At 32.9% G+C, this 25015-nt stretch overlaps 1 protein-coding gene and 1 long non-coding RNA gene across 2 annotated transcripts; one reads left to right on the forward strand and one right to left on the reverse strand.

Annotated features, from left to right (window-relative positions):
• Nucleotides 1–1279: 1279 nt before the first annotated feature.
• On the reverse strand, nt 1280–3591 carry LOC146899055 (GDSL esterase/lipase At5g22810-like). Its single transcript, XM_085733429.1, has 5 exons — nt 3317–3591; nt 2951–3081; nt 2559–2792; nt 1771–2026; nt 1280–1663 (listed from the first exon to the last, which is right to left on the reverse strand). The coding sequence occupies exons 1-5, from the start codon at nt 3561–3563 to the stop codon at nt 1452–1454; spliced, it is 1080 nt and encodes a 359-aa protein (XP_085589555.1). The 5' UTR covers nt 3564–3591; the 3' UTR covers nt 1280–1451.
• Nucleotides 3592–20250: 16659 nt separating this feature from the next.
• LOC146899056 (uncharacterized) lies at nt 20251–23460 on the forward strand. The gene is made up of 2 exons (XR_015023107.1): nt 20251–20386; nt 23187–23460. It is a non-coding gene; the product is annotated as an uncharacterized LOC146899056 (long non-coding RNA).
• Nucleotides 23461–25015: the final 1555 nt, after the last annotated feature.

A 25015-nucleotide genomic window follows, 5' to 3' on the forward strand; every position in this document is an offset into this window, starting at 1 on the left:
TTACACTATCTCTATTATTTATTATTTTATTCATCTCCTCATTATTTTAATTCACATAAAATATTAATAACAACTAAAACTCTATTTTTCTCAACAATGACATATTATTTTTAGGTGAAATGTCTCATCACCACAACAATGATTAAGATGCTATTTATTTAACTTTATTAAATTATATAAATAAAATTTGGAATGTTACATGTTTCTTCTTATGTCTCTCACACATCAAGAGTATTTTAGTTTGCTCAACAAAGTCAAAGATGGAAAAAAAGAGGATGTGTGATTTTTTGGACTTAATTGATTTTGTCGAGATGTTTAGGTATCCTGTTAGGGTCGACATGTCTGTGGTTGCAGAAGCTTTCTAGTTTTTGAAGTTGTTTGGTCTGATATTGTTTGTTGTGTCAGGCATCATAAATAACCATCATTACAGTGAAATTGGTAATCCCTTTGTCTAAACCGCCAACCCTATATTTGTTTACGTTCACAGATCTACTTTGAAGATTACTTTCATTACCTACATGCCAAAATGAAGGTATTGTTTATGTTGGAGAACATGTTTCCTTTATTTATCATAGCTTGTTTATTCACGTCATTTTACAATTCTAGTGGTGTCCTTAAGTAAGTAAGTCGTGTGACTAATATCCTTCATCGTGGAAGAAGTTAGCCTTGGGTCGTAACATTATTTCTAATTTCCATGACACCGTGGATGAACTAGTCACCATAGCTAGAAATGTTAAAAAAAGTTAATATTAATGGTCCCATTTGGATATAAATTTTTTATCATATCAACTTTATCATATCGAGACATACAAATTTGTTTCCGCGGATATAAACACAAAATCCGCAACTAATGCGGTGCAAAACCTTATCATATCGAGACACAATCTTCTTACGATAAGGTAATAAACGTTACGACAATTGTCAATGCAAATTTATGTTGATTTTCAATCTTCTTATTTTCTTTTTAGAGTAATAAATTATTTCTGTCATTGATTTCTATTTAAATGTTTCGTATTGAACTACTTAGAATATGCAAGTAGCATAGAATTCGAGGTAACTTGATATCCTTGTTATATTTAGGATCATATCCTTGTTATTATATTTTTTAAATTATTCAAATTTTTTTTAATTCACAACAAAATTAGTAGAAAATTCATAAGCTTTTCAACCAAATGTTTTACTTTTCTTAGAATTTTTCAACCAAATGGTATTTCTATAGATTTCTATATTTAGCTATAGCTATTCATAACTTTACCAAAAAAATTAAGGACAACTCAACTTATTGAGCATAAAGAAGAAAGATGTGAATTGCATAACTAAAATAAGAATCAATACTATTTTAAATAGTGTGTATATAATTCTAGAAAACCAAATTCTCTAATGGAGAGACTTTCCTATTTGTAAATACAAATATTTCTATCATACCACACTAAATTAATGAAAAGTATTGACTAGTGAACTGTTTGGTTAGAATATATTAGGTAGGTTGCAGCAGGAATCAAATGGTCCATCAAAATCTTATTTGTAGCCTCTGTGGGATGAAAACTATCCCAGAATACATATTTTGATGCATCAGCGCATGTTCCTATGCTCATGTTATTGCATAATATAGCAACCTCTAGCAAGCCTGTCCCACAACAACCCTTCCTTGCTTCAAACAATCCTGCGTGTATTAATTCCACACATAGAAATAAACAAATTAACAAACTATGTTGTTCATAAGCAATAAATAATAAGACTTAATAGGTTTAGCGTAATTGGATTTTTTACCATAATCAGAAGGTCTGATAATAAGTTCATAGAGAGGTTGGTAGATGTCAAAGATGGCCAATTTGACGTCAGGCAGCCTTTTTATCAGATTTTCGGTAGTGAAGATAAGCTTTTTGTTAAAATCTACAGCCGCATCATTTATTCTTTCTACACATTTATTTGTTTGATACCCAAATATAGTGATCATTGCAGGCATACAACCTATTGGAGGTATCATTGTTACACCAATCTTCCTTGCTCCTAATGCATATAAATTCTGTCACATGCACGCAAAGAAATTTAAATTAAAATCAAACAAGATTACACAAACAAACAAATACATATATATGTTTGATGAAGATGATATTTTAATGGAGGAAAATATTTGACTTTTTTTTCCATATTTCTAATATTTAACATTATATTGATAAGGATGTTTAGATCAAAATTTTAAACAAATATTATCCACTATTGTAAATTAGTGGTACTATAACATAGTATAATTTTAACAAATAGCCATTGTTTCACGATATTCAATTTAATACAAGCTATTGTTAGTGGTGCTATGACATTGCTGCATTGCATAATTTAAATAAACTGCTATTATCAACGATTAATAACATGAATATTATCTTCTCTCCTAATTCATATATACCTAGAGAATATCAGTAATTAGCCCGATAGAGATTTTGAGTCTCTCCTCCCAAAAGTTAGGTTTAAAATAATCTCTCTTTCTCCTTACCTCCCCTTCTAACCAATCCTAATTTAAAGGTTTTCTAAGACAAGATACAAGGTTGAGAGGGGCATGCCTGAATGAAATTAGAGTACTCTTGGATAAGAATGTCCGAGAATTGGTAAGGTGTATAGAGGTTGTTGAGGAATGGATTTACGAAATAGTTCTGTGCAAAATCACCAGACCCAGCAACAAGAAGATATGCTGCACCAGAAATGATTGATGTTGCATTTGTATTTCCCACTATTTTCCTCAATTCCTCCTGACAATCCTTGTAGAGTTCCAATTGATTCATTAATGGAACAACATTCTGCATACATGAAACACACACAACAAAGGTTTTTTACCCGATAAATAACAAGAATTGCTAATTAATATATTCATTTCATGCAACATACAATAAAGAAATTGAGAGAGAGAGAGAGAGAGAGAGAGAGAGAGAGAGAGGGAGAGGAATTGTTTATTTACATATATTTTTGATGTGGAAGAATGGTAACCAGAACCAGATGAGGCAAAGTTTGCACCATTCAAGATGTTGCTTCCTTTGGTATTTAAGGTTTGGTAAGCTGGTTGATAAGATGTAAATCCAGCGAATTCGGCTGCAATAAATTAACATATATAGATCAAATACTAGTTCTTGTAAAAAAATATCAATTACTAGACAAAATAAGTAGGACACTTATAGCAAATTTTATAGTGCAGTCGCCTGGAGACTGCAAAATTGTCTTAATCTTACTAGCATGCAATAAACGGAAAATTTAAAGTCGAATGCAAATATTCATTTTGAAATAAAATTAATTGACAATGTAGATTTTGAGGGGGTAGAAATATCACAAGCATAGTCTACAGCAAGTTTTCCATTAGACATTCTTCCCGTTGGATTATGAGTCACAAAGTCTCTTCCATACGGAAAGAAGTTTGCTTTAACAGCAGTTAGTAGGTTGTTGTTGTTGTTTCCGACATCCACAATCGAATCTCCGAATATGAAAAATGCTGGAACACGAGGTTCTCCATTGGTTACATAGATCACCATAGTAACAAAAAGAAAAAATAAAGTCATCAAAGAACTTAAGTATTCCATATCTTTTGAAATACTTTTATGCGAAAGAATTTTTTTTAATGCAATACACAAGCTTGAGAGATGGAATGAGATTTGGTTTTTTAACATTGGTATCACCCTTTTATAGTTGTAGTATCCATGACCTGCCCAGGCTCTAGTTCCAAGATTTTATTATATTCAAAGTATATACTGAATTAAATGGTGAAAAAAACTAAATTAATTTTAGATTCTGTGTTGTAAGTATTAATCCCTGACACTTGACACTCTTAAAAATGGTGGATGGGCCTAACACAACCCCACAAAACCGGATTGTGAGGTGAGGATTACCTTCAATAAAACATTGATGAACCGACGCACCATAAACACAAGATTGCGACTTTTATAAAAAAAAACCAACGAGAACCAACAAAACACTAAAATGGAGCAACAAAGGCACATAGCAACCGAATCAAAGCCAAATAACACCAACAGAATCACCGACTCCAAAAAACATAACAAAAAAAAACGAACGAAACACACTCTTTTTTTTTTAGCAACGAAGACACAATGGTGCAAACATGTTCCCAAACATTTGAGAACTCAATGGTGAAAGTGATCACTAGATCAGGGATTCATTTAAGGTCACATATAACTCACACTTGCACATAAAACTGAATTAAATGGTGTTATATAGATTTAAATGGACTAATTTAAAAGAAATAACAAACAATATGTTTTTTAAATGCAATAATCTCAATTCATTCAAATTAATTTGATATATTTGCAATAAATTATTTGTACTGTATATTCTCTAGTTAGATCCTTATTGTCATTTCATTTCCCTCTTCTTTCTCTATTGCTCAAATAAACCAATCATTATCGATAAAAATTTACTCCCTCCTTCCCTTAGTACAAAAATATATAAAGCCTCTCATTGCATATTTTTCGTGTTTTCTCAATTTTATGTTATGTTTCTTTCATTCTTTTGCTTGTATTGAATGCTAATTCACTACTGATTTTTGTAATATATGCAACATATGTTTTTGACTCTTTAATTTATTCCTTTAAGGAATCTTCATCGATTCTTCTTCTCATTTTACCGCGAAATGAAGTTTTTAGTTTTGATTATTTTTTAAGTGAGATCTAAGCTGCCTTTGAAGAAATTGGGTAATTTAACTAATAACTACTGAAAATTAGGCATAAAAATTTGCAAGAGGTACCAACAAACTAATTTCGCTCGATTGGAAAATTTACTTGATGCAGCTAATTTGTATTAGGTGTTAAGTAAACTATTCACAATTCTTTGATTACAATACAACAATGCCTTTGATCAATTCCCACTTATGTGTATTGCATGCCTTATTTACTCATGTGGTTGCAACACTTTGATACATCATTCATAGTTTTAGTCATAAACTTATAGTCATAGAACAGATAAGAGGCGAAGACATTGAGGGGCAAGAGATATTATGGTCCCTCACCTTCAACAGCGAAGCTAACAATATTTTTACTAGGTGGCCATATATATATTGCACCTAAAATCGAACTTGGGGTAGCCAAATATATATTATTAGAGGTAGCTAAATATAAAAATATACCTACTAACTCAATAATTTAATTTTTTTTGGGGTAGCCATATCTACCCCTTGGTTGTACAAGCATCCGCCCCTGCCCACCTTCAAAATTTGTCATATTTGAAACACTATTTAAATATAAAATAGGGTTAAATATGTTTTTAGTCCCTACAAAATTTCAAGTTTTTAAGATCAGTCTCTATAAAATATTTATTCACTTTAGTCCATATTTGCATTTTATAGGGTCTATTTTTACAAACTACAACATTTTAGAGAACTAAAACTACCATTCAAATTTTATAGAAACTAAACTTAAAATTAAACTCGTAATTGTAAGGACTAAAAACATATTTAACCCTATAAAATAAATGTTAACATGAGCTGTAAGGACAAATATTTAGGAGTTAAACATTAAAATATGAGTAAATTACATTCCCTTCCCCTCAAAGATGCTTGAATTACCATCCCCTCCCCTCTTATGTTAAAATATACACTCCTCTCCCTTGGAAAGTAAAATTTATACTCCTCTCCCTTATAAGATGCTTGAATTACAACCTCCTCCCTTAATAATTAAATGTGCACTACACATTAATCTATTTTAACATAAATGAATATTTTTATGATATACATTAATTTGGAACCACCATTTAAGAAAAATTAATTCATTTCTTTATAATTTAAATGTCAATGATAAGTAAATTTAAATATTTTGCTATTGATTTTATAATTTAGGGTATAAAATTAACTTTTAAATAACCATGTTTTATTGTCTTTAGTAATTTTTCACAAATTTTAATTTTATTTATGGTTGTTTCATATTTTATAACAGAATTTAAAACTACATGTTAATGAAATTGTGAATAAAAAATAGCATAAAATATGTATTCAATTTTTTTATTATATTAAAATAGAATCACAATACTATTTTTTTTCGAATTGTGTTAGATTATTATTTATTTGCTAGATTATAAGAAGAAAAAAAATATTGAGGGAGTAAAGTGTAGATTTTAACATAAGAGGGTAGGGGGACGTAATTCAAGCTTCTCTCAAGGGAGGGGAGTGAAAAAATTTCTAATATGTTTTGAATAAGAGGGGAGGGGAGTGTATATTTTAACATAAGAGGGGAGGGTAGTGTAATTCAAGCATCTTTGAGGGGAGAGGAGTGTAATTTACTCTTAAAATATTCATTTTTAAAAGTTGATCCCTTAAAACAAATACTTTTAATAAGTAAAATATAATACTTCCTCCGATCCTCTTTACAAGAAACATAAATGTGAATTTTTTTGGTCCTTTTTATAAGAAATATTGACCAATTTTCAAGCGTGTTTGATGATAAATTTCATTTGTGACCTTACTTATTATGAGAGAGAATATTAATAGTACATAAGTTGGTGGAATCAAGAGTAATTAAATTAGGGGTATTCATGGAAAAATAAATAAATATAGAGGTGTAAGCATCTCCAATGGGAGGTCCTTACTTAACAAGGACCACTCCCGGTTAAGGACCCCCATTGGAGGAAGAAAAAATGAGTCCCCATTAAGGAACGGGTAACTGTATAACGACCCTCTCTATCCTAGGCCACTAACGGGTCCCACGTTTAAAAAAATAATAAAATATATACTATGTGGTCCCGTTTACAAAAGAAGTAATATTTTAATAATTAATAGTTGTTTTGATTTAAAAAAAATAATAGTTGTTTTAAATATTATTTTATCTATTTGTCATCATTTTAAATTAAATGTAATTCATGCAAATTATTATTATTATTATTATTATTATTATTATTATTATTATTATTATTATTATTATTATTATTATTATTATTATTATTATTATTATTATTATTTAACGAAGGAATGTATTTTTTTAAAATATCGAAGGAATAAAAATTTGTAATGTTAATTTTTCCATTTTCAAATTATTAGCAAATGTGGCAGAAATTTAAGTTCATACAAATAAATAAATATTTTATAATTTTTTTAAGGATTATAATTAAATATTATGAGGTAATTTATAATTTAATAAATAAATTATTTTAGTTTAATGATGAAAATTTAGTTGGGCCTATTTAAGTACTTTTTATTAGAGTCCTTATTAGTGTACTTCCATTGGAGTCATTGAGTCCTTAATAGGTACTTTTATTAAAACTAGCGGAAAGACGGGCAGTATCGTGCCCGTCTGTCTGCTCTTTCTACTGCGTTAACACATATGATTATTTATTATGTTTGTTTGTATAATTTTGATTAAAATTTTTAAATTTTCAAATATTAATGGAAATTATTGATATATTGATTTATAAACAAAATATTGTCAAGGCATATATCAAAATTATTTTTTAGCTCAACATATTTTAGTTTGCGTGCATATAAAATTAAGATAAAATAATGATCATTTATTGTTTATTCTAATAGTAATTAGTAACATCATAACATAAATGTATAAATGACATGTTATGTAAAAGAAACATTGCTATGATTACGATAAAATAATATCTTTAAAAACTACATTTTTCGTAAAGTCTACATCTTCTCCTTCTATTTTCCCTTCTTTAATGAGAACTTTTATTGAATTTTGAGAAACTCCTTTTGATAAAGCTACATATAATTGACCATGGCTGAAAACATGCCGTGGAAGATAGATTCCGACATTGAAAATGGTCTGCCCTTGTGACTTATTTATGGTAATAGCAAAACTTAGTGTAACGGGAAACTGTTTTCTACTAAGCACAAAGGGAAGTCCTGAACTCACATTTGTTTTTAATTTAATTCTGGGCAAGAATGCTCTTTTTCCAGCATTGCTTCCTGTTAGGATATCCACATCCAACATATTCTTAAAGAAACCACGACATAACAATTGTGTCCCATTACACATGCCATATCTATGGTCTATATTTTACAATAACATCAAAGGTGCACTTTTTTTACCTTTAAAATATGTGGTGGGATACTTCCTTGAGCAATTGATTTAGGAAATCCTGTTGATATAAGTTATGAGTATCCCCTTCAACCTTGTCAAATGACAGCAAATTATGTTCTTCTCCTGGAAACTGATTGACAACATAGTGCTAACAAATGACAATATAGTGCTAACAAATCTTTTTCTAAAATATTTCGAGTCCTAATCTTTTTTTAGAGGATTTAAAGTTCAATCTTTAACATTATTTTTTGCTCACGTTTCTTACCAATCTTTTTTTAGAGGATTTAAAATCCAATCTTTAACCTTATATTTTGCTCATGTTTGTTACTAATCTTTTTTTCGATCAGAAGATTTAAAGTCCAATCTTTAACATTATTTTTTGCTTACGTTTGATACTAATCCTTTTTTTAGAGTATTTAAAGTTCAATCTTTAATATTATTATTTTTTGCTCACATTTGTTACTAATATTTTTTAAGAGTATTTAAAGTCCAATTTTTAACATTATTTTTTGCTCACGTTTGTTACTAATATTTTTTTTAGAGGATTTAAAGTTCAATCTTTAACAATATCTTTTGCTCACGTTTTTTACTAAATTTTTTTAGAGGATTTAAAGTTCAATCTTTAATATTACTTTTTGCTCATGTTTGTTACTAATCATTTTTTAGAGGATTTAAAGTCCAATCTTTACCATTATTTTTTGCTCACGTTTGTTACAATTGATCAAAGGTTAATGAAGAGTAACTTATATTAATAAAATAATAAATTAATATGGAAATATTGTTTTTTGTGATAGTAATAAAATAATATGGAAATACTGTTTTTTGTGGAAGGGATATGAAAATACTTGGCAATCTTTGTCGGTTGTATTGAGGGGAACAACTCAGATGTACAACATAAAATCGGCCTATAAAAGTAACATGAGTTTTTGTTTTGTGCTAATTTTTTGTTAGTTTGATATGTGGTTAACGGAGGTAAAAGAGGGTTAACATGGACTATTAGTGATATGGATTAGTAATCTAGGTGTTATTTTATAATTGGCTAACAATAAGAACAGTTCATAAGGAATTGTGTGTAAGTTTTCTCCTTAAATTAAATTTATTATTATCTATTATCTATTTGTTACATGTTTTATTTGTATTTAAAATTAAAATTAAAAATTAAGGGTATTTTTGGAAAGAAAAGTTCAACCCAAAAGTGTGCTGAAAGGGGTAGTTTTCTTTATAAATAGTAAGCATAGATATATTTGTTACATGTGTTATTTGTATTTAAAATTAAAATAAAAAATTAAGGGTATTTTTGGAAAGAAAAATACAACCTAAAAGTGTGTTGAAAGGGGTAGTTTTCTTTATATATAGTATAGATATTATAAATAAGTGATGTGTAACGTGATGTCCATTTAAGGAGTCCCTATTAAGGAACTACCATTGTGGATGTTCTTAAATGAAGATAACTATTTTCAATATATTTCCTTGGTCTTGATGATTTATGTCCTTTGTTTCTTTTAAAAAGAACCGGAGGGAGTACTTCCTTTGAGCACAATTTCCAATGTAACATTTCTTTTTCTAATTCCTTAACTAGTGTCCCCAAAACAATGGTTAGCATTTCCCTATTTTAAAGACAAACTTTTACTTCGTTCAAAAATTGAAAAGACCTAAATATAAAATGTTGAGCTTCTTTTTGTAAATTTGACAACATAATCTTCCAATTTAAAGATCTCGAGACTACTTAAAATTGACGGGAGCTTGACTCAGTTGATAGGGATATTGCATGTTATAAGCAGGGGTCGGGGTTCGAACCCCGGACACCCAACTTATCCACATTTAATTGTGTGAGCTCTAGCCACTAAGCTACTTGACAAAAAAAAATTGAATAGAATAAATTTGCTTTTAAATTAAAATAATAATTTTGAACTTCCAAGCATCGAAGTACTACATGAAATTTTATGGACAAAACCAAAAATTCGTTGATATACATTTAATAATTGACGGCAATGGCAAATGTGTACTCGTTCGTAATCTCTCTCGAATGCATCGAGTGAAAGTTATTAGTCGTAGTAACTATGCTCATACTAGTATGAGTTGTGTTATTTGAACATCCATTTGTTTGACAACCCAATTGACAACTACTACTTTCGCTCATTTTTAATTGTCACTTTTTGATATTTTACACAAACGAAAACACTTAATAAAATGTTACTTTTTTTATACAATAATTTATACTTTTACTATAATAGCCTTAGTCATTTAATATCTTATTTCATGTATTTCTCTCTCTGCAATAAATAACTAAGGGTAATGTTGCTAAAAACAACATTTATTGTTGCATTGAACTTTGAAAGTGACAGTTAAATAAGAGGTTAGTTCTCATATTATACCCTTATTGGATTGATCCACTTGTTGGATCGGTTAGCCAGTTCGGTCCACTTATTGGATCAGTTATGTTATTGAACTGCTATAAACCGGTCAAACTCGGCCAAAACTGAAACAAAACCAGCGACTCGGAGGTCTGCTAAAACTGATCGGGTCAACAATTTGTTCGATTTTTTTTGGACAACAACAAAAACAACTTAAAATGTGGAATGCACTAACCACCACGCATGCTCTCAATTGTGTTTCGGTTTTGTTTCTTATTTGTTATATTAAATTCAATTGCAAAATATCACTATAATTCACATTTCTTTTTTTACAAAACATTGAAATTCATAGTTATTTTTAATGATATATTTCATAATTGTGTTACTGTTTTACTTCTCATGTTTCATGTTTCAATGATATTTTTCATAATTTTAACCTAATGATATATTGCAATTTATATTTAAAATTATATACAATTATTTTTAACACAAAAAAATACACTTGCTTGTAAATATTGTTGTGATTAATAACATATTTCTTTTGTCAAAAATAAAAATAGCGTAATATTTTTTTATGAAAATCAACTTTATGCTTAAAATTTATTTTTGCATTTGATTGGTAATTGTATCATAGTTAATAGATTAAATTGACAAATAAACTTGTGAAGTTGTGTTAATTTTCTGAATTTTTACAAGTGTAATAATTTTTTAGAGAACAAAATTATCCAATGTAATACGCGATTTTTATTATAAAGATCGAGTGACACAATTATTTTTTTTTCCTGAAAAAAATGCAAAGAATAAATTATGTGTTTCTTTCGTTACTTGAGGACAATCAACAATTTAAGTTTGTGATTGTGATGACAGGTCATCTTACATTATTCTTAGCATGTTTTTCAGTTATTTTCAGTAGTTTTTAGCAGCAAAAAGGAGGAGTATTATAACGATTGCCTGTGATTTCAGGACTTTTATAATATTTTATATGTTTGAGTCTGTAATTCTAATTTTCTCGAAACATAGCAATTTTAGGGGTTTTGAATTAATTCATGAAGAAATCATGCAAATCGGCAAATCAAGAAAGTCCGAAGATTTGTGAAGACTTTGGGAAGACCAATAATAAAGATTCAAGAGGCCTCATGAGACTTTACAGTGGGAGGTATTCTGTTCCCAAATTTCAAGGCAAGTTATTTGAAGACGAAGATCTAAAACGACGGAAAATTGGAGAAATTCTTCAATCTTAATTATAAACAACATTTCACTTTTTAGATCTATTGAACAATTGATGTATTTAAACTATATTATTGACCAATAGTTTATTCAAATAAATAAATGTGAAGGGAAGTGATTTTTAAGAATCAAAACTTTGAAATACCTTGTTGGACATAAAAAGGCAGGTCCAATTTTGTGTTGCTTGATCCACTCTTTGGTCTCTCATTTATAATTTTTTCTCTATCTTGAAACTATTTTTAACGTAGAATATCAATGTAAAATTCATTTTATTTTCCACTAGTAATATATTCTAATTTTCTGAATTTCGCTCCACTTGATTACTAGAGCTGGCAATTCAGGCTACCCGGCCCGCATCGGGCTGGCCAATGAAGGGCCCGAGCTTTTTTGGGTTAGGTTAAAAAGGCCCGAATGATAAAACGGGCTCCAAAATTAATGTCCAAGCCTGCCCCTTTGCGGCCAACAGGCTTATCGGGTCGGCCCGATTAATAAAAACTTTTATTTTTTTTTAGTTAAAACAGTAACATTTTTTTTAAAAGAAAGTCTCGAGTACTTTATAATGTTGCTTCATAACATTTAGTGGACTATATACTCTTCTAAACTTTCAAAATGATTATTATTTGTTGTAAAATAATGCAGCTTGTGCTAAAAATATCAAGGACTAATGCTTTTCTAATAACCTTGTTGCAACCAGGGATTAAATTCTAATGTGCTTTGTGAATGAAATTGAAAGAGCAGTAAACAAACTAAACAAAATGAAGGTGAATTAATACAACAAAATTAATTGTAATAAATTTTAATAAATATTATATTAATGCGGGCTACCCGGAGCCCGGTCGGGCTAGCCCGCCACGGGCTCGGGCTAAAAAGGCCCGGTTTTAAACGGGCCTAATTTTTTATGTTCAAGCCCGGCATTTTTTGGGCTTTTACGGCCTGGCCCGGTAGGTCCGGCCTATTTTGACAGCTCTATAATGATTACTCCATTTACTACAAACTAATAAAAATGTTTTGGTAAACAATATTCAGTTTACCATTCAATCGACACAACAAATTATTTTCTAAAGAACCACATACAACTTAAACCTGACACTTTTTATGAGATGAAACGTTGAAACACTTTTTATAAGACGAAACCTTATAAATTCAATTTCAAGTTATGTTAAATTTTATTCTCAAAGAAAGGATATTTTATACTCCCTTCGGTCTTTATTTTGGTTCTATATTTACTCTAAGAAAAAGTCATATCTTTTAATGTATGATTATTTTAAAAAGAAATTTTTAACAAATATTTAATATTTGTCTTTTTAATATTAATGAACATATTTAATCGTTTACAGATTTCTATAAACATATATTTGTAAAAACATTCAAAAAGTTACAATAACTAATGATTGTCTTGAACCCACCCGGTTGGTCTGGTGGTGTTTGTAACAGCCAGATTTTCGCTAGTTTTTATTTTAATTATTTATTTGTGTTTGCTATATGTGCTCTTATGTGATTAATTGCATCTGTGTGTATTTTTGGTTGGGATTCGTAGAATTCGGTGTTAGAAGGGTATTTTAGTCATTTTGGACTTAGGGGTAGTTTGGTCATTTTGAGAGTAGGGGTAATTTTGTAATTTTGAACGAGGATTATTTTTAATGTTTAGTAGGAGTATTATTTTACCAAGTTACTAGAGGGTGTAGTAATTATTTTATTTACCATTAAGTAACCGTTAGTGTTATAATTTACCATTAAGTGAGTAGTGACATTTGGGTGTTAGAATAGAAATGGGTTAGGCCCATTAAGAGGGTTAGAATAGAAATGGGTTAGAGAATCTTGGTGCTAGAGGTAAGAGGGTTAGAATTCAACCATAATTCATAATTTTTTCTTTCTTACCCATTTTTGTGAAATTGATGAATTGAATCTAATTGTTGTAAAATTCGTGCATGATTGTTGTTGTTATGTTTGAGAACATGATTTACATGAAAATTGTATGTTAGTATGTGAATTAACATGTTTAAATGCATAGTTGTTGGTGTTTTGTGTTCTTGAGCAAGTTTGATGAGAATTGAAGTTGTAGTGTTGAATTGTGCATGAATTTATGTTCAAATGTTGTTGTTGTTATCTTGACATATGTTGTTGTTGGATTGATGCAATGGGTATCATTAAAATGGTGAATTGGTGATGATTGTGTTGTTGTTGTTGAAAGTTGTGGAAATTGATGAATTGGTGAATTTTGATGAGATTAAGTTGAATTGTAGTGTCAATGATTTTTAATGAATGAAACAGGTTGATTATGATGAGTTATGGTATAATGATTTTCTGTTTTTGGTTGTTGTTTGGTAATGAGAAATGGTTTGGAAGAAATCGGGATTTTCATATGAGATTGAGCGTTAACCATTTTGGAAAATGAGTGTGATGTGAGGTTATGGAAAATGATTTTTGGGATGGTTGAAACTTGAATTTTTCTATACATTATGATAGAGCTAAGTGTTAGGAGAATATAGGCGAAAACGGAATTGAATTTGGGTTAACGGTCGAGATTTTACGAACGAAATGGCGAAACCGGAAAACTGGAACTGCACAGAACCGCAGCTCAGGACACTGGCTGCTGCCCATTTGCGCCTGGGCGCAGGAAGCCATGCCTGGGCGTGGCTTGGCAGCCCCTCATGGGTGTCTGCCCTGTTGTGTTGTGCTGGGGTGCTTTGGGGCCAATTCCGGACTTCCAAAACCGATTCTTTCGATGTTTTCACTATTTTCTAGACTTTCTAAACCTATGGAAACATCAAAAGAATTGAGTTGAACTTGACTCCTTGGATTTAATCAAGCTTATCGTTGATTGTTCAAGGAATGTTCAAGAACGCTGATTTTCTGAAAACTTGTTTTCTCAACAGAATGAAGTAAGGTTAAGTATGTAGGATGTTTATATGACTTCTAAAAATGGTTGTGAATGGTGTCATCAAGTTTAGACTTGTTTTGCTTTGAAAATGAGAATTTTTGTGAAATGTGAAAAAGGAGACGAACTTTGTGATTTCCATGAATTCGTCGTATTTGGCCGGTGAAACGCCAAGGCATCCTCTACTGCACTCATATGTGGCCTAGAGTATGCTTAGTTGAGGCATTGAAACTTGTTTACTCGATTTTGGCTTCAATGCCCAATTATTTTTATGTTGTGCCTTTGGGAGACGAACTTGATTGTGAATGAGTTTTGAGAGCCAATTGCTTATGAATCCTTTATGGATTAGATTGATATGATTATGAGATGATGTATGAATGGTTGTTAGGTGATGAATATGATGTTTGTGATCATATGTTGTATTTGTTCCTCTATTTGGATTGTAAGGAATTATGTGGAAATGTGGCAACTATATGTTGATTTATGTAGAGATGATTGATGATGTGTATGTGTGACAACTATATGTTGATTGAATTGTGGATGTTGTTGGTGATTGTATATTTGTCAAGTGGTGGTGAATTGTTGTCGATGCATATATACTAATTGAATGGTGATGAACATGTTTATGTTATGTTATTTGTTGAACATGTTAAATGACGTTGATTGTTGGTGGTGAGTTTATACATGCCAGTTTTGATGTGATTAGCGATGAATGCGTGTATATACATATAGCCGTTGATTATAGCCGTTGAATCGTTGTGAACATATGCATTGTGGATTGAGTCATATGTTCATGCATCATATGTCTTGTCGGATGTTATATCCATATTGCTGTTGACCGGATACTTGTATCCATATTACCGTTGATTATAGCCGTTGATAATGATGTTTTTGTTGCATCATAAGGTGACGGCCTTGGAGGAGTTTGGTACCACATGCATCTAGAGAAGAGTCTAGAGCATCATATGCATTTGATTAATTGATGAGTCGTGTCATAATTGAATATGTGACTTGGTGAATTTGTGTGTTGGTGAAATTTGGTGAATGTTGTGATTATGTGGATTGGTGTATATGTACATTGGTGAATGTTGTGGATGGTTGTGAATAATTGTATTATGCTCTAATTGCATGTCTTAATTGTTTGTGCTTATACACTTGGTGAATCAATTGAAGATGGTTATTTTAATAATAATGATGAGGTGAGATTTGTATATGTATATATACATATATGATGTGGTGATGTTCTTTGATAATGATGATGGCTTGCTTATAACTTCGATATGACGAATTGTACTTGTTGAGATAAGCATGCTAGATGAGTAATGAAGTGAGTAATGTTTTCATTGATTGATGTTGATAAATGATGAGCTTTTGTTGATGACTTGATTAGAGGTTGAATATGTATGCTATGCTATGATAATAATGTGATAGCTTGAAATGTAAGTGATGGGGGATAATAATGATCATGTGATGCTAGTGTTCTAGGAGGGAGGGTTATGTATATGTGATACGTGTATGACACACTTATTGATATGAACTTGGAATGATGATATGGAATGGTTTGAATGGTACGAGAATCATGAATACTATGAATACATGTATGATTTGTTATTTTGTATTCTTGAATATATCTTTCATTTCCAATGTTCTTGTTTAAATCTTTTATGGATTATGATGATGTAATGCTAACCCTCAGTGGTCTGTGGTGGACCGCCTACCTCTCTGTATGGATGGGTAGACGGCGTGCAGGATGCTTAGTTGTTGCTTGTTGATGCCGAGGAGTGGAGTTCCTCTCTTTACATGCAAGTGTCTAGATTAGGGCTCTGATCTAGGGTAGTTCTTGCATGTTGTTTTATTTGACTATGTATTTGGAGTTGAGATATTCTGTTATTTGAGATTTGGATGATACATTTGTATTTAGTTTGGAGATCCAGAGATTGTTTATGAATTATATGTTGTTCCGCTGCTATGTAGTATAACATGATCTTTATGCATGTATGAATTGTGGTTTATTCGGAGATGTAGCATCTATTTCTAGAATATTTCTGATGTATTCGCGCGTTTTATCGCTTAATAGAAATAGGGTGTTACAAGTTGGTATCAGAGCCGTGGTCGGTCTTGTCCAGACCAAAACCCGTTGAATTTCCTGTTTGTATGCGACATGTACGGAAGTACTGTCGGTACTTGTGGTGTTGTTCCGTTCTTTTAGGTGGGTTTGAGCGTAGTGGGGGATTAGCAGGTTGCTTCTAGTTTGTTGGTCTGGCAAGGGAAGGTATCTTTGGCTGCAGAGGCTCAGTTGGTTGTGGTTTGTGTTAAGGTTCCTGTTGATTTTGAGTTGGATCTTGTGTGTTCATGATGTTTGCTTCCTTGAACGAAAGTAGTGAGAAAGGAGTCAGTGATTTGCCGGTAGTGCAAGAATTTCCAGAAGTTTTTCCAGACGACATTATCGAGATACCGCCGGAGAGGGAAGTTGAGTTTGCAATTGATTTGGTACCTGGAATGAGTCCTATTTCGATTGCGCCGTATCGGATGTCTGCATCAGAGTTGGGTGAATTGAAGAAGCAATTGGAAGAGTTGCTTGAGAAACAGTTTATCAGGCCGAGTGTTTCTCCGTGGGGTGCTCCTGTATTGTTGGTTAAGAAGAAGGATGGTAGCATGAGATTGTGTGTGGATTATCGGCAGTTGAACAAGGTGACAATCAAGAATCGGTATCCGCTTCCGAGGATTGATGATTTAATGGATCAGTTGGTTGGTGCATAAGTGTTCAGTAAGATTGATTTGAGGTCAGGATATCATCAGATTAGAGTAAAGGCGGAAGATATATCCAAAACTGCGTTCAGAACGAGGTATGGACACTATGAGTATTCTGTGATGCCATTTGGAGTGTCTAACGCGCCAGGTGTCTTCATGGAGTATATGAATAGAATATTTCATCCTTTTCTGGACCGTTTTGTGGTGGTGTTCATAGATGATATTTTGGTGTATTCGAAGTCTGAAGAAGAGCATGCCGAGCATTTGAGGATTGTGTTGGGAGTCTTGAAGGAGAATAAGTTGTTTGCTAAGTTGTCGAAGTGTGAGTTTTGGTTGCGGGAAGTGAGTTTCCTTGGTCATGTGATTTCTAAAGGTGGTATTGTCGTGGATCCGTCGAAGGTTGATGCAGTGTTGCAGTGGGAATCACCTAAGTCTGTTTTTGAAGTTAGAAGCTTTCTTGGGTTGGCAGGTTATTATCGGAGGTTCATTGAGGGATTCTCTAAGTTGGCGTTGCCATTGACGCAGTTGACTCGGAAAGGGCAAGCGTATGTTTGGGATGCTAAGTGTGAGAAGAGTTTCCAAGAGTTGAAGAAGAGGTTGACTTCAGCTCCAGTGTTGATTTTGCCGAATCCGAAGGAATCTTTTGTTGTGTATTGTGATGCTTCTAAGATGGGTCTTGGTGGTGTGCTTATGCAGAATCGTCAGGTTGTGGCTTATGCTTCGAGGCAGTTGAAAGTGCATGAGAAGAATTATCCGACTCACGATTTGGAATTAGCAGCCGTGGTGTATGTGTTGAAGATTTGGAGGCATTATCTGTATGGTTCTAAGTTTGAAGTGTTCAGTGACCATAAGAGTTTGAAGTACTCGTTTGACCAGAAAGAGTTGAATATGAGGCAGAGAAGGTGGTTGGAGTATCTTAAGGATTTTGATTTTCAGCTGAGTTATCACCCTGGAAAGGCTAATGTTGTTGCTGATGCGTTGAGTAGGAAGTCGTTGCATATGTCTGCTTTGATGGTAAAAGAGTTAGAGTTGATTGAACAGTTTCGAGATTTGAGTTTGGTTAGTGAGTTGACACCGGATGGTGTGAGGTTGGGAATGTTGAAGCTGACAAGTGATATTCTGGAGGAGATCAAGAATGGTCAGAAGGGAGATTTGGAACTTGTAGATCGAGTGGTGTTGGTTAACCAAGGTAAGGGTGGAGACTTCAGGTTGGATGAGAACGGTGTTTTGATGTTTCGTGATCGTGTTTGTGTACCAAGTGTTCTTGAGCTTAAGAGACAGATTTTGGAAGAAGGTCATAGAAGTAGTTTGAGTATTTATCCAGGAGCGACTAAGATGTATCAAGATTTGAAGAGGTTGTTTTGGTGGCCTGGAATGAAGAAAGAGATCGCAGAGTTTGTGTATGCTTGTTTGGTTTGTCAGAAGTCTAAGATTGAACATCAAAAGCCATCAGGTTTGATGCAACCGTTGTTTGTGCCAGAGTGGAAGTGGGATAGTATATCAATGGACTTTGTTGGAGCGTTGCCAAAGACTGTTAAGGGTTTTGATTCAATTTGGGTGACTGTTGATCGGTTGACGACGTCGGCACATTTTGTTCCTATTAAGACCGGTATGTCTGTGGCGAAGTTGGCTGAGATCTACATTGAGCAGATTGTTAGATTGCATGCTATTCCTTCTAGTATTGTGTCGGATCGGGATCCGAGTTTACTTCTAAGTTTTGGGAGAGTTTGCAAGTTGCTTTGGGGACTAAGTTGAGGTTGAGTTCCGCTTATCATCCCCAGACTGATGGTCAGACGGAGAGGACTATTCAGATTTTGGAAGATTTGTTGAGGGCTTGTGTTTTGGAGCAAGGTGTCAGTTGGGTTGAATGTTTACCGTTGATTGAGTTCACTTACAACAACAATTTTCATTCTAGTATCGGGATGGCACCGTTTGAGGCTTTGTATGGTCGGAGGTGTAGAACTCCGTTGTGTTGGTATGAGTCAGGTGAGGGTGCTTTGTTAGGACCGGATGTTGTGCAAGAGACTACGGAAAAGGTTAAGATGATCCAAGAGAATATGAAAGCGTCTCAGAGTAGGCAGAAGAGTTATCATGATAAGAGGAGGAAAGACCTTGAGTTTCAGGTTGGTGATCATGTGTTTTTGAGAGTGAATCCTGTAACCGGTGTTGGACGTGCTTTGAAGTGTCGGAAGTTAACTCCTCGTTTTGTTGGACCTTTTGAGATTGTTGAGAAGGTTGGGGTTGTAGCGTATCAGATTGCGTTAACACCATCTTTGTAGAATCTTCATGATGTGTTTCATGTGTCTCAGTTGAGGAAGTATGTGTATGATGCGTCTCATGTGATCCAAGTGGATGATTTGGAAGTAAGGGATAATTTGACTGTTGAGACTTGGCCAGTTAGGATTGAGGATCGTGAAGTGAAGCGTTTGCGTGGCAAGGAGATCGTTTTGGTTAAAGTGATTTGGGTTGGACCGACGGGTGAGAGTGCCACTTGGGAATCGGAGAGTAGGATGAAGGTTTCGTATCCGGAGTTGTTTCCTTCAGGTAATTTTCGAGGGCGAAAATTCTTTTAGTGGGGGAGAGTTGTAACAGCCCGATTTTCGCTAGTTTTTATTTTAATTATTTATTTGTGTTTGTTATATGTGCTCTTATGTGATTAATTGCATCTGTGTGTATTTTTGGTTGGGATTCGTAGAATTCGGTGTTAGAAGGGTATTTTAGTCATTTTGGACTTAGGGGTAGTTTGGTCATTTTGAGAGTAGGGGTAATTTTGTAATTTTGAACGAGGATTATTTTTAATGTTTAGTAGGAGTATTATTTTACCAAGTTACTAGAGGGTGTAGTAATTATTTTATTTACCATTAAGTAACCGTTAGTGTTATAATTTACCATTAAGTGAGTAGTGACATTTGGGTGTTAGAATAGAAATGGGTTAGGCCCATTAAGGTTTAAGAGATAAGCCCAATTGAGTAGAGCTAGTATATAAACTCTAGTTGTTGGTGAAACTAGGTTTTACAAACATTATTCATTTCATTTCATTTCATTTGGGAAGAGAAGAGATAGATACTAGAGGCAACAACAAGATCAAGGGTTAGAGCCTGAAGAGGGGATTCATCATCTAGGAGCTCAATTGAAGCTTGGGTTAGAGAATCTTGGTGCTAGAGGTAAGAGGGTTAGAATTCAACCATAATTCATAATTTTTTCTTTCTTACCCATTTTTGTGAAATTGATGAATTGAATCTAATTGTTGTAAAATTCGTGCATGATTGTTGTTGTTATGTTTGAGAACATGATTTACATGAAAATTGTATGTTAGTATGTGAATTAACATGTTTAAATGCATAGTTGTTGGTGTTTTGTGTTCTTGAGCAAGTTTGATGAGAATTGAAGTTGTAGTGTTGAATTGTGCATGAATTTATGTTCAAATGTTGTTGTTGTTATCTTGACATATGTTGTTGTTGGATTGATGCAATGGGTATCATTAAAATGGTGAATTGGTGATGATTGTGTTGTTGTTGTTGAAAGTTGTGGAAATTGATGAATTGGTGAATTTTGATGAGATTAAGTTGAATTGTAGTGTCAATGATTTTTAATGAATGAAACAGGTTGATTATGATGAGTTATGGTATAATGATTTTCTGTTTTTGGTTGTTGTTTGGTAATGAGAAATGGTTTGGGAGAAATCGGGATTTTCATATGAGATTGAGCGTTAACCGTTTTGGAAAATGAGTGTGATGTGAGGTTATGGAAAATGATTTTTGGGATGGTTGAAACTTGAATTTTTCTATACATTATGATAGAGCTAAGTGTTAGGAGAATATAGGCGAAAACGGAATTGAATTTGGGTTAACGGTCGAGATTTTACGAACGAAATGGCGAAACCGGAAAACTGGAACTGCACAGAACCGCAGCTCAGGACACTGGCTGCTGCCCATTTGCGCCTGGGCGCAGGAAGCCATGCCTGGGCGTGGCTTGGCAGCCCCTCATGGGTGTCTGCCCTGTTGTGTTGTGCTGGGGTGCTTTGGGGCCAATTCCGGACTTCCAAAACCGATTCTTTCGATGTTTTCACTATTTTCTAGACTTTCTAAACCTATGGAAACATCAAAAGAATTGAGTTGAACTTGACTCCTTGGATTTAATCAAGCTTATCGTTGATTGTTCAAGGAATGTTGAAGAACGCTGATTTTCTGAAAACTTGTTTTCTCAACAGAATGAAGTAAGGTTAAGTATGTAGGATGTTTATATGACTTCTAAAAATGGTTGTGAATGGTGTCATCAAGTTTAGACTTGTTTTGCTTTGAAAATGAGAATTTTTGTGAAATGTGAAAAAGGAGACGAACTTTGTGATTTCCATGAATTCGTCGTATTTGGCCGGTGAAACGCCAAGGCATCCTCTACTGCACTCATATGTGGCCTAGAGGTATGCTTAGTTGAGGCATTGAAACTTGTTTACTCGATTTTGGCTTCAATGCCCAATTATTTTTATGTTGTGCCTTTGGGAGACGAACTTGATTGTGAATGAGTTTTGAGAGCCAATTGCTTATGAATCCTTTATGGATTAGATTGATATGATTATGAGATGATGTATGAATGGTTGTTAGGTGATGAATATGATGTTTGTGATCATATGTTGTATTTGTTCCTCTATTTGGATTGTAAGGAATTATGTGGAAATGTGGCAACTATATGTTGATTTATGTGGAGATGATTGATGATGTGTATGTGTGACAACTATATGTTGATTGAATTGTGGATGTTGTTGGTGATTGTATATTTGTCAAGTGGTGGTGAATTGTTGTCGATGCATATATACTAATTGAATGGTGATGAACATGTTTATGTTATGTTATTTGTTGAACATGTTAAATGACGTTGATTGTTGGTGGTGAGTTTATACATGCCAGTTTTGATGTGATTAGCGATGAATGCGTGTATATACATATAGCCGTTGATTATAGCCGTTGATTATAGCCGTTGAATCGTTGTGAACATATGCATTGTGGATTGAGTCATATGTTCATGCATCATATGTCGTGTCGGATGTTATATCCATATTGCCGTTGACCGGATACTTGTATCCATATTGCCGTTGATTATAGCCGTTGATAATGATGTTTTTGTTGCATCATAAGGTGACGACCTTGGAGGAGTTTGGTACCACATGCATCTAGAGAAGAGTCTAGAGCATCATATGCATTTGAGTAATTGATGAGTCGTGTCATAATTGAATATGTGACTTGGTGAATTTGTGTGTTGGTGAAATTTGGTGAATGTTGTGATTATGTGGATTGGTGTATATGTACATTGGTGAATGTTGTGGATGGTTGTGAATAATTGTATTATGCTCTAATTGCATGTCTTAATTGTTTGTGCTTATACACTTGGTGAATCAATTGAAGATGGTTATTTTAATAATAATGATGAGGTGAGATTTGTATATGTATATATACATATATGATGTGGTGATGTTCTTTGATAATGATGATGGCTTGCTTATAACTTCGATATGACGAATTATACTTGTTGAGATAAGCATGCTAGATGAGTAATGAAGTGAGTAATGTTTTCATTGATTGATGTTGATAAATGATGAGCTTTTGTTGATGACTTGATTAGAGGTTGAATATGTATGCTATGCTATGATAATAATGTGATAGCTTGAAATGTAAGTGATGGGGGATAATAATGATCATGTGATGCTAGTGTTCTAGGAGGGAGGGTTATGTATATGTGATACGTGTATGATACACTTATTGATATGAACTTGGAATGATGATATGGAATGGTTTGAATGGTACGAGAATCATGAATAATGTGAATACATGTATGATTTGTTATTTTGTATTCTTGAATATATCTTTCATTTCCAATGTTCTTGTTTAAATCTTTTATAGATTATGATGATGTAATGCTAACCCTCAGTGGTCTGTGGTGGACCACCTACCTCTCTGTATGGATGGGTAGACGGCGTGCAGGATGCTTAGTTGTTGCTTGTTGATGCCGAGGAGTGGAGTTCCTCTCTTTACATGCAAGTGTCTAGATTAGGGCTCTGATCTAGGGTAGTTCTTGCATGTTGTTTTATTTGACTATGTATTTGGAGTTGAGATATTCTGTTATTTGAGATTTGGATGATACATTTGTATTTAGTTTGGAGATCCAGAGATTGTTTATGAATTATATGTTGTTCCGCTGCTATGTAGTATAACATGATCTTTATGCATGTATGAATTGTGGTTTATTCGAAGATGTAGCATCTATTTCTAGAATATTTCTGATGTATTCGCGCGTTTTACCGCTTACTAGAAATAGGGTGTTACAGTGTTGGCTTGAAATTTGAGAGTTGCTCCTCTTCAAGGTTTCAGATTCGATTTTCTCAATGTCAATTTAGGTGGGCTAATTTTACTTCTTAAGAAAAACTAATGATTGTCTTGGTTTAGTTTTTTTTTTTCTTCTTATAATTAAGAGGGAATATTTGTTTAAGGAAAACAATAACAAGTACCTTAAAGACATTTGATAAGAAGTTTAAAGTAGAAATTTTATCTTTAAGATTAATGCATGCAACACATTGAAATATCAAAGCAAAAATTTTTTTTTTCAAGAAAATTATCAATGGTTTTCTTTTTCAAATTTTTAACAAACCCCCTTCTTAACAAGACCCTTTGTTTAACGGTAACATGCAATTGTACTTATTGACACAGTAGTGAAATTAAAGTTTGATCCGTTACTGTCCATTATCTATACTTTGAAAGAGACTAAAAGGAATTGGTCCTGCGTGAATGCTTTAGTGTGCCAACTCACATGTTTTGTACTGCGTGCCTATATTTTCTCCTGCGTCGGTGATTGCAACGCTTCCTGTACCAAGAGATGCTATGGTCCCCTAAAATCTGTCTTATTCAATGAATTATAGCATTGCATTATCTGCCAACTTACATGTTTTGTACTGCGTGCCTATTTTTACTCAGGTGCCCACTTACAACTTACTCCCTCCGTTCCATAATACATGACATATTTGATCCTATTACGCATGTCAATGCATAATTTTGAGCTTAAATATCTTGAATAATATGTTAGAAAAAATTATGAAAATTTGTTATTTCGAAAATACTCATCGAGACGAATCTAACGACATCTTATATGATATTATTTATCTTTGTATATCAGTAGAAAAATATAGTTAAAGTAAGTTAGGTCAAAATTATAAATTTTCAAATGACATGATTGCAACACTTCTTTAATAGCATTAAGTAATGAATGCCCTCAGAGCATTGATTAAGAGGATAAAAATAGAAATTTTATATTGAGAAATAGTGAAAACTAATGAATTTTACATTTTAAGAGTAAAAATATTGTTGAATTCAATGTAAACCTACTACTTTTGATTTCCTTAACAACGACACTTGTTAGGTAAAAAAAAAACGGAAGAAAAAAACATTCATTCATAAGCTACCATAATCAATCCACCCACCCACCCTCATAAGCTTGTTTTATTAACCAAAAATCTACAAGGAAACCAAAAATCTATCTTGATCCGTTATCTATGCTTTGAAAGAGACTAAAAGGAATTACTCAGGTGGACATGCATTGGGGGAGCCAAAGAGATGGCTGCATGAATGCTTTAAATATCTGCAACATTTCTTTACATGATTGCAACACTTCTTAATGAGAGCATTAAGTAAAAGTAAATTAGAACATGCAAAGACTGTTTTAATAGAGAGAGTGAAAGACTGAAGTGTGTAGCATATCTATGCAACTCAAACATAGCAATCTGTCAGAAGTTTGAAATATGAGTAACC

This window comes from Medicago sativa, chromosome 8, assembly GCF_051527215.1.
Source record: "Medicago sativa cultivar Bolivia chromosome 8, Bolivia_mono, whole genome shotgun sequence".
Classification (NCBI taxonomy): Eukaryota; Viridiplantae; Streptophyta; class Magnoliopsida; order Fabales; family Fabaceae; genus Medicago; species Medicago sativa.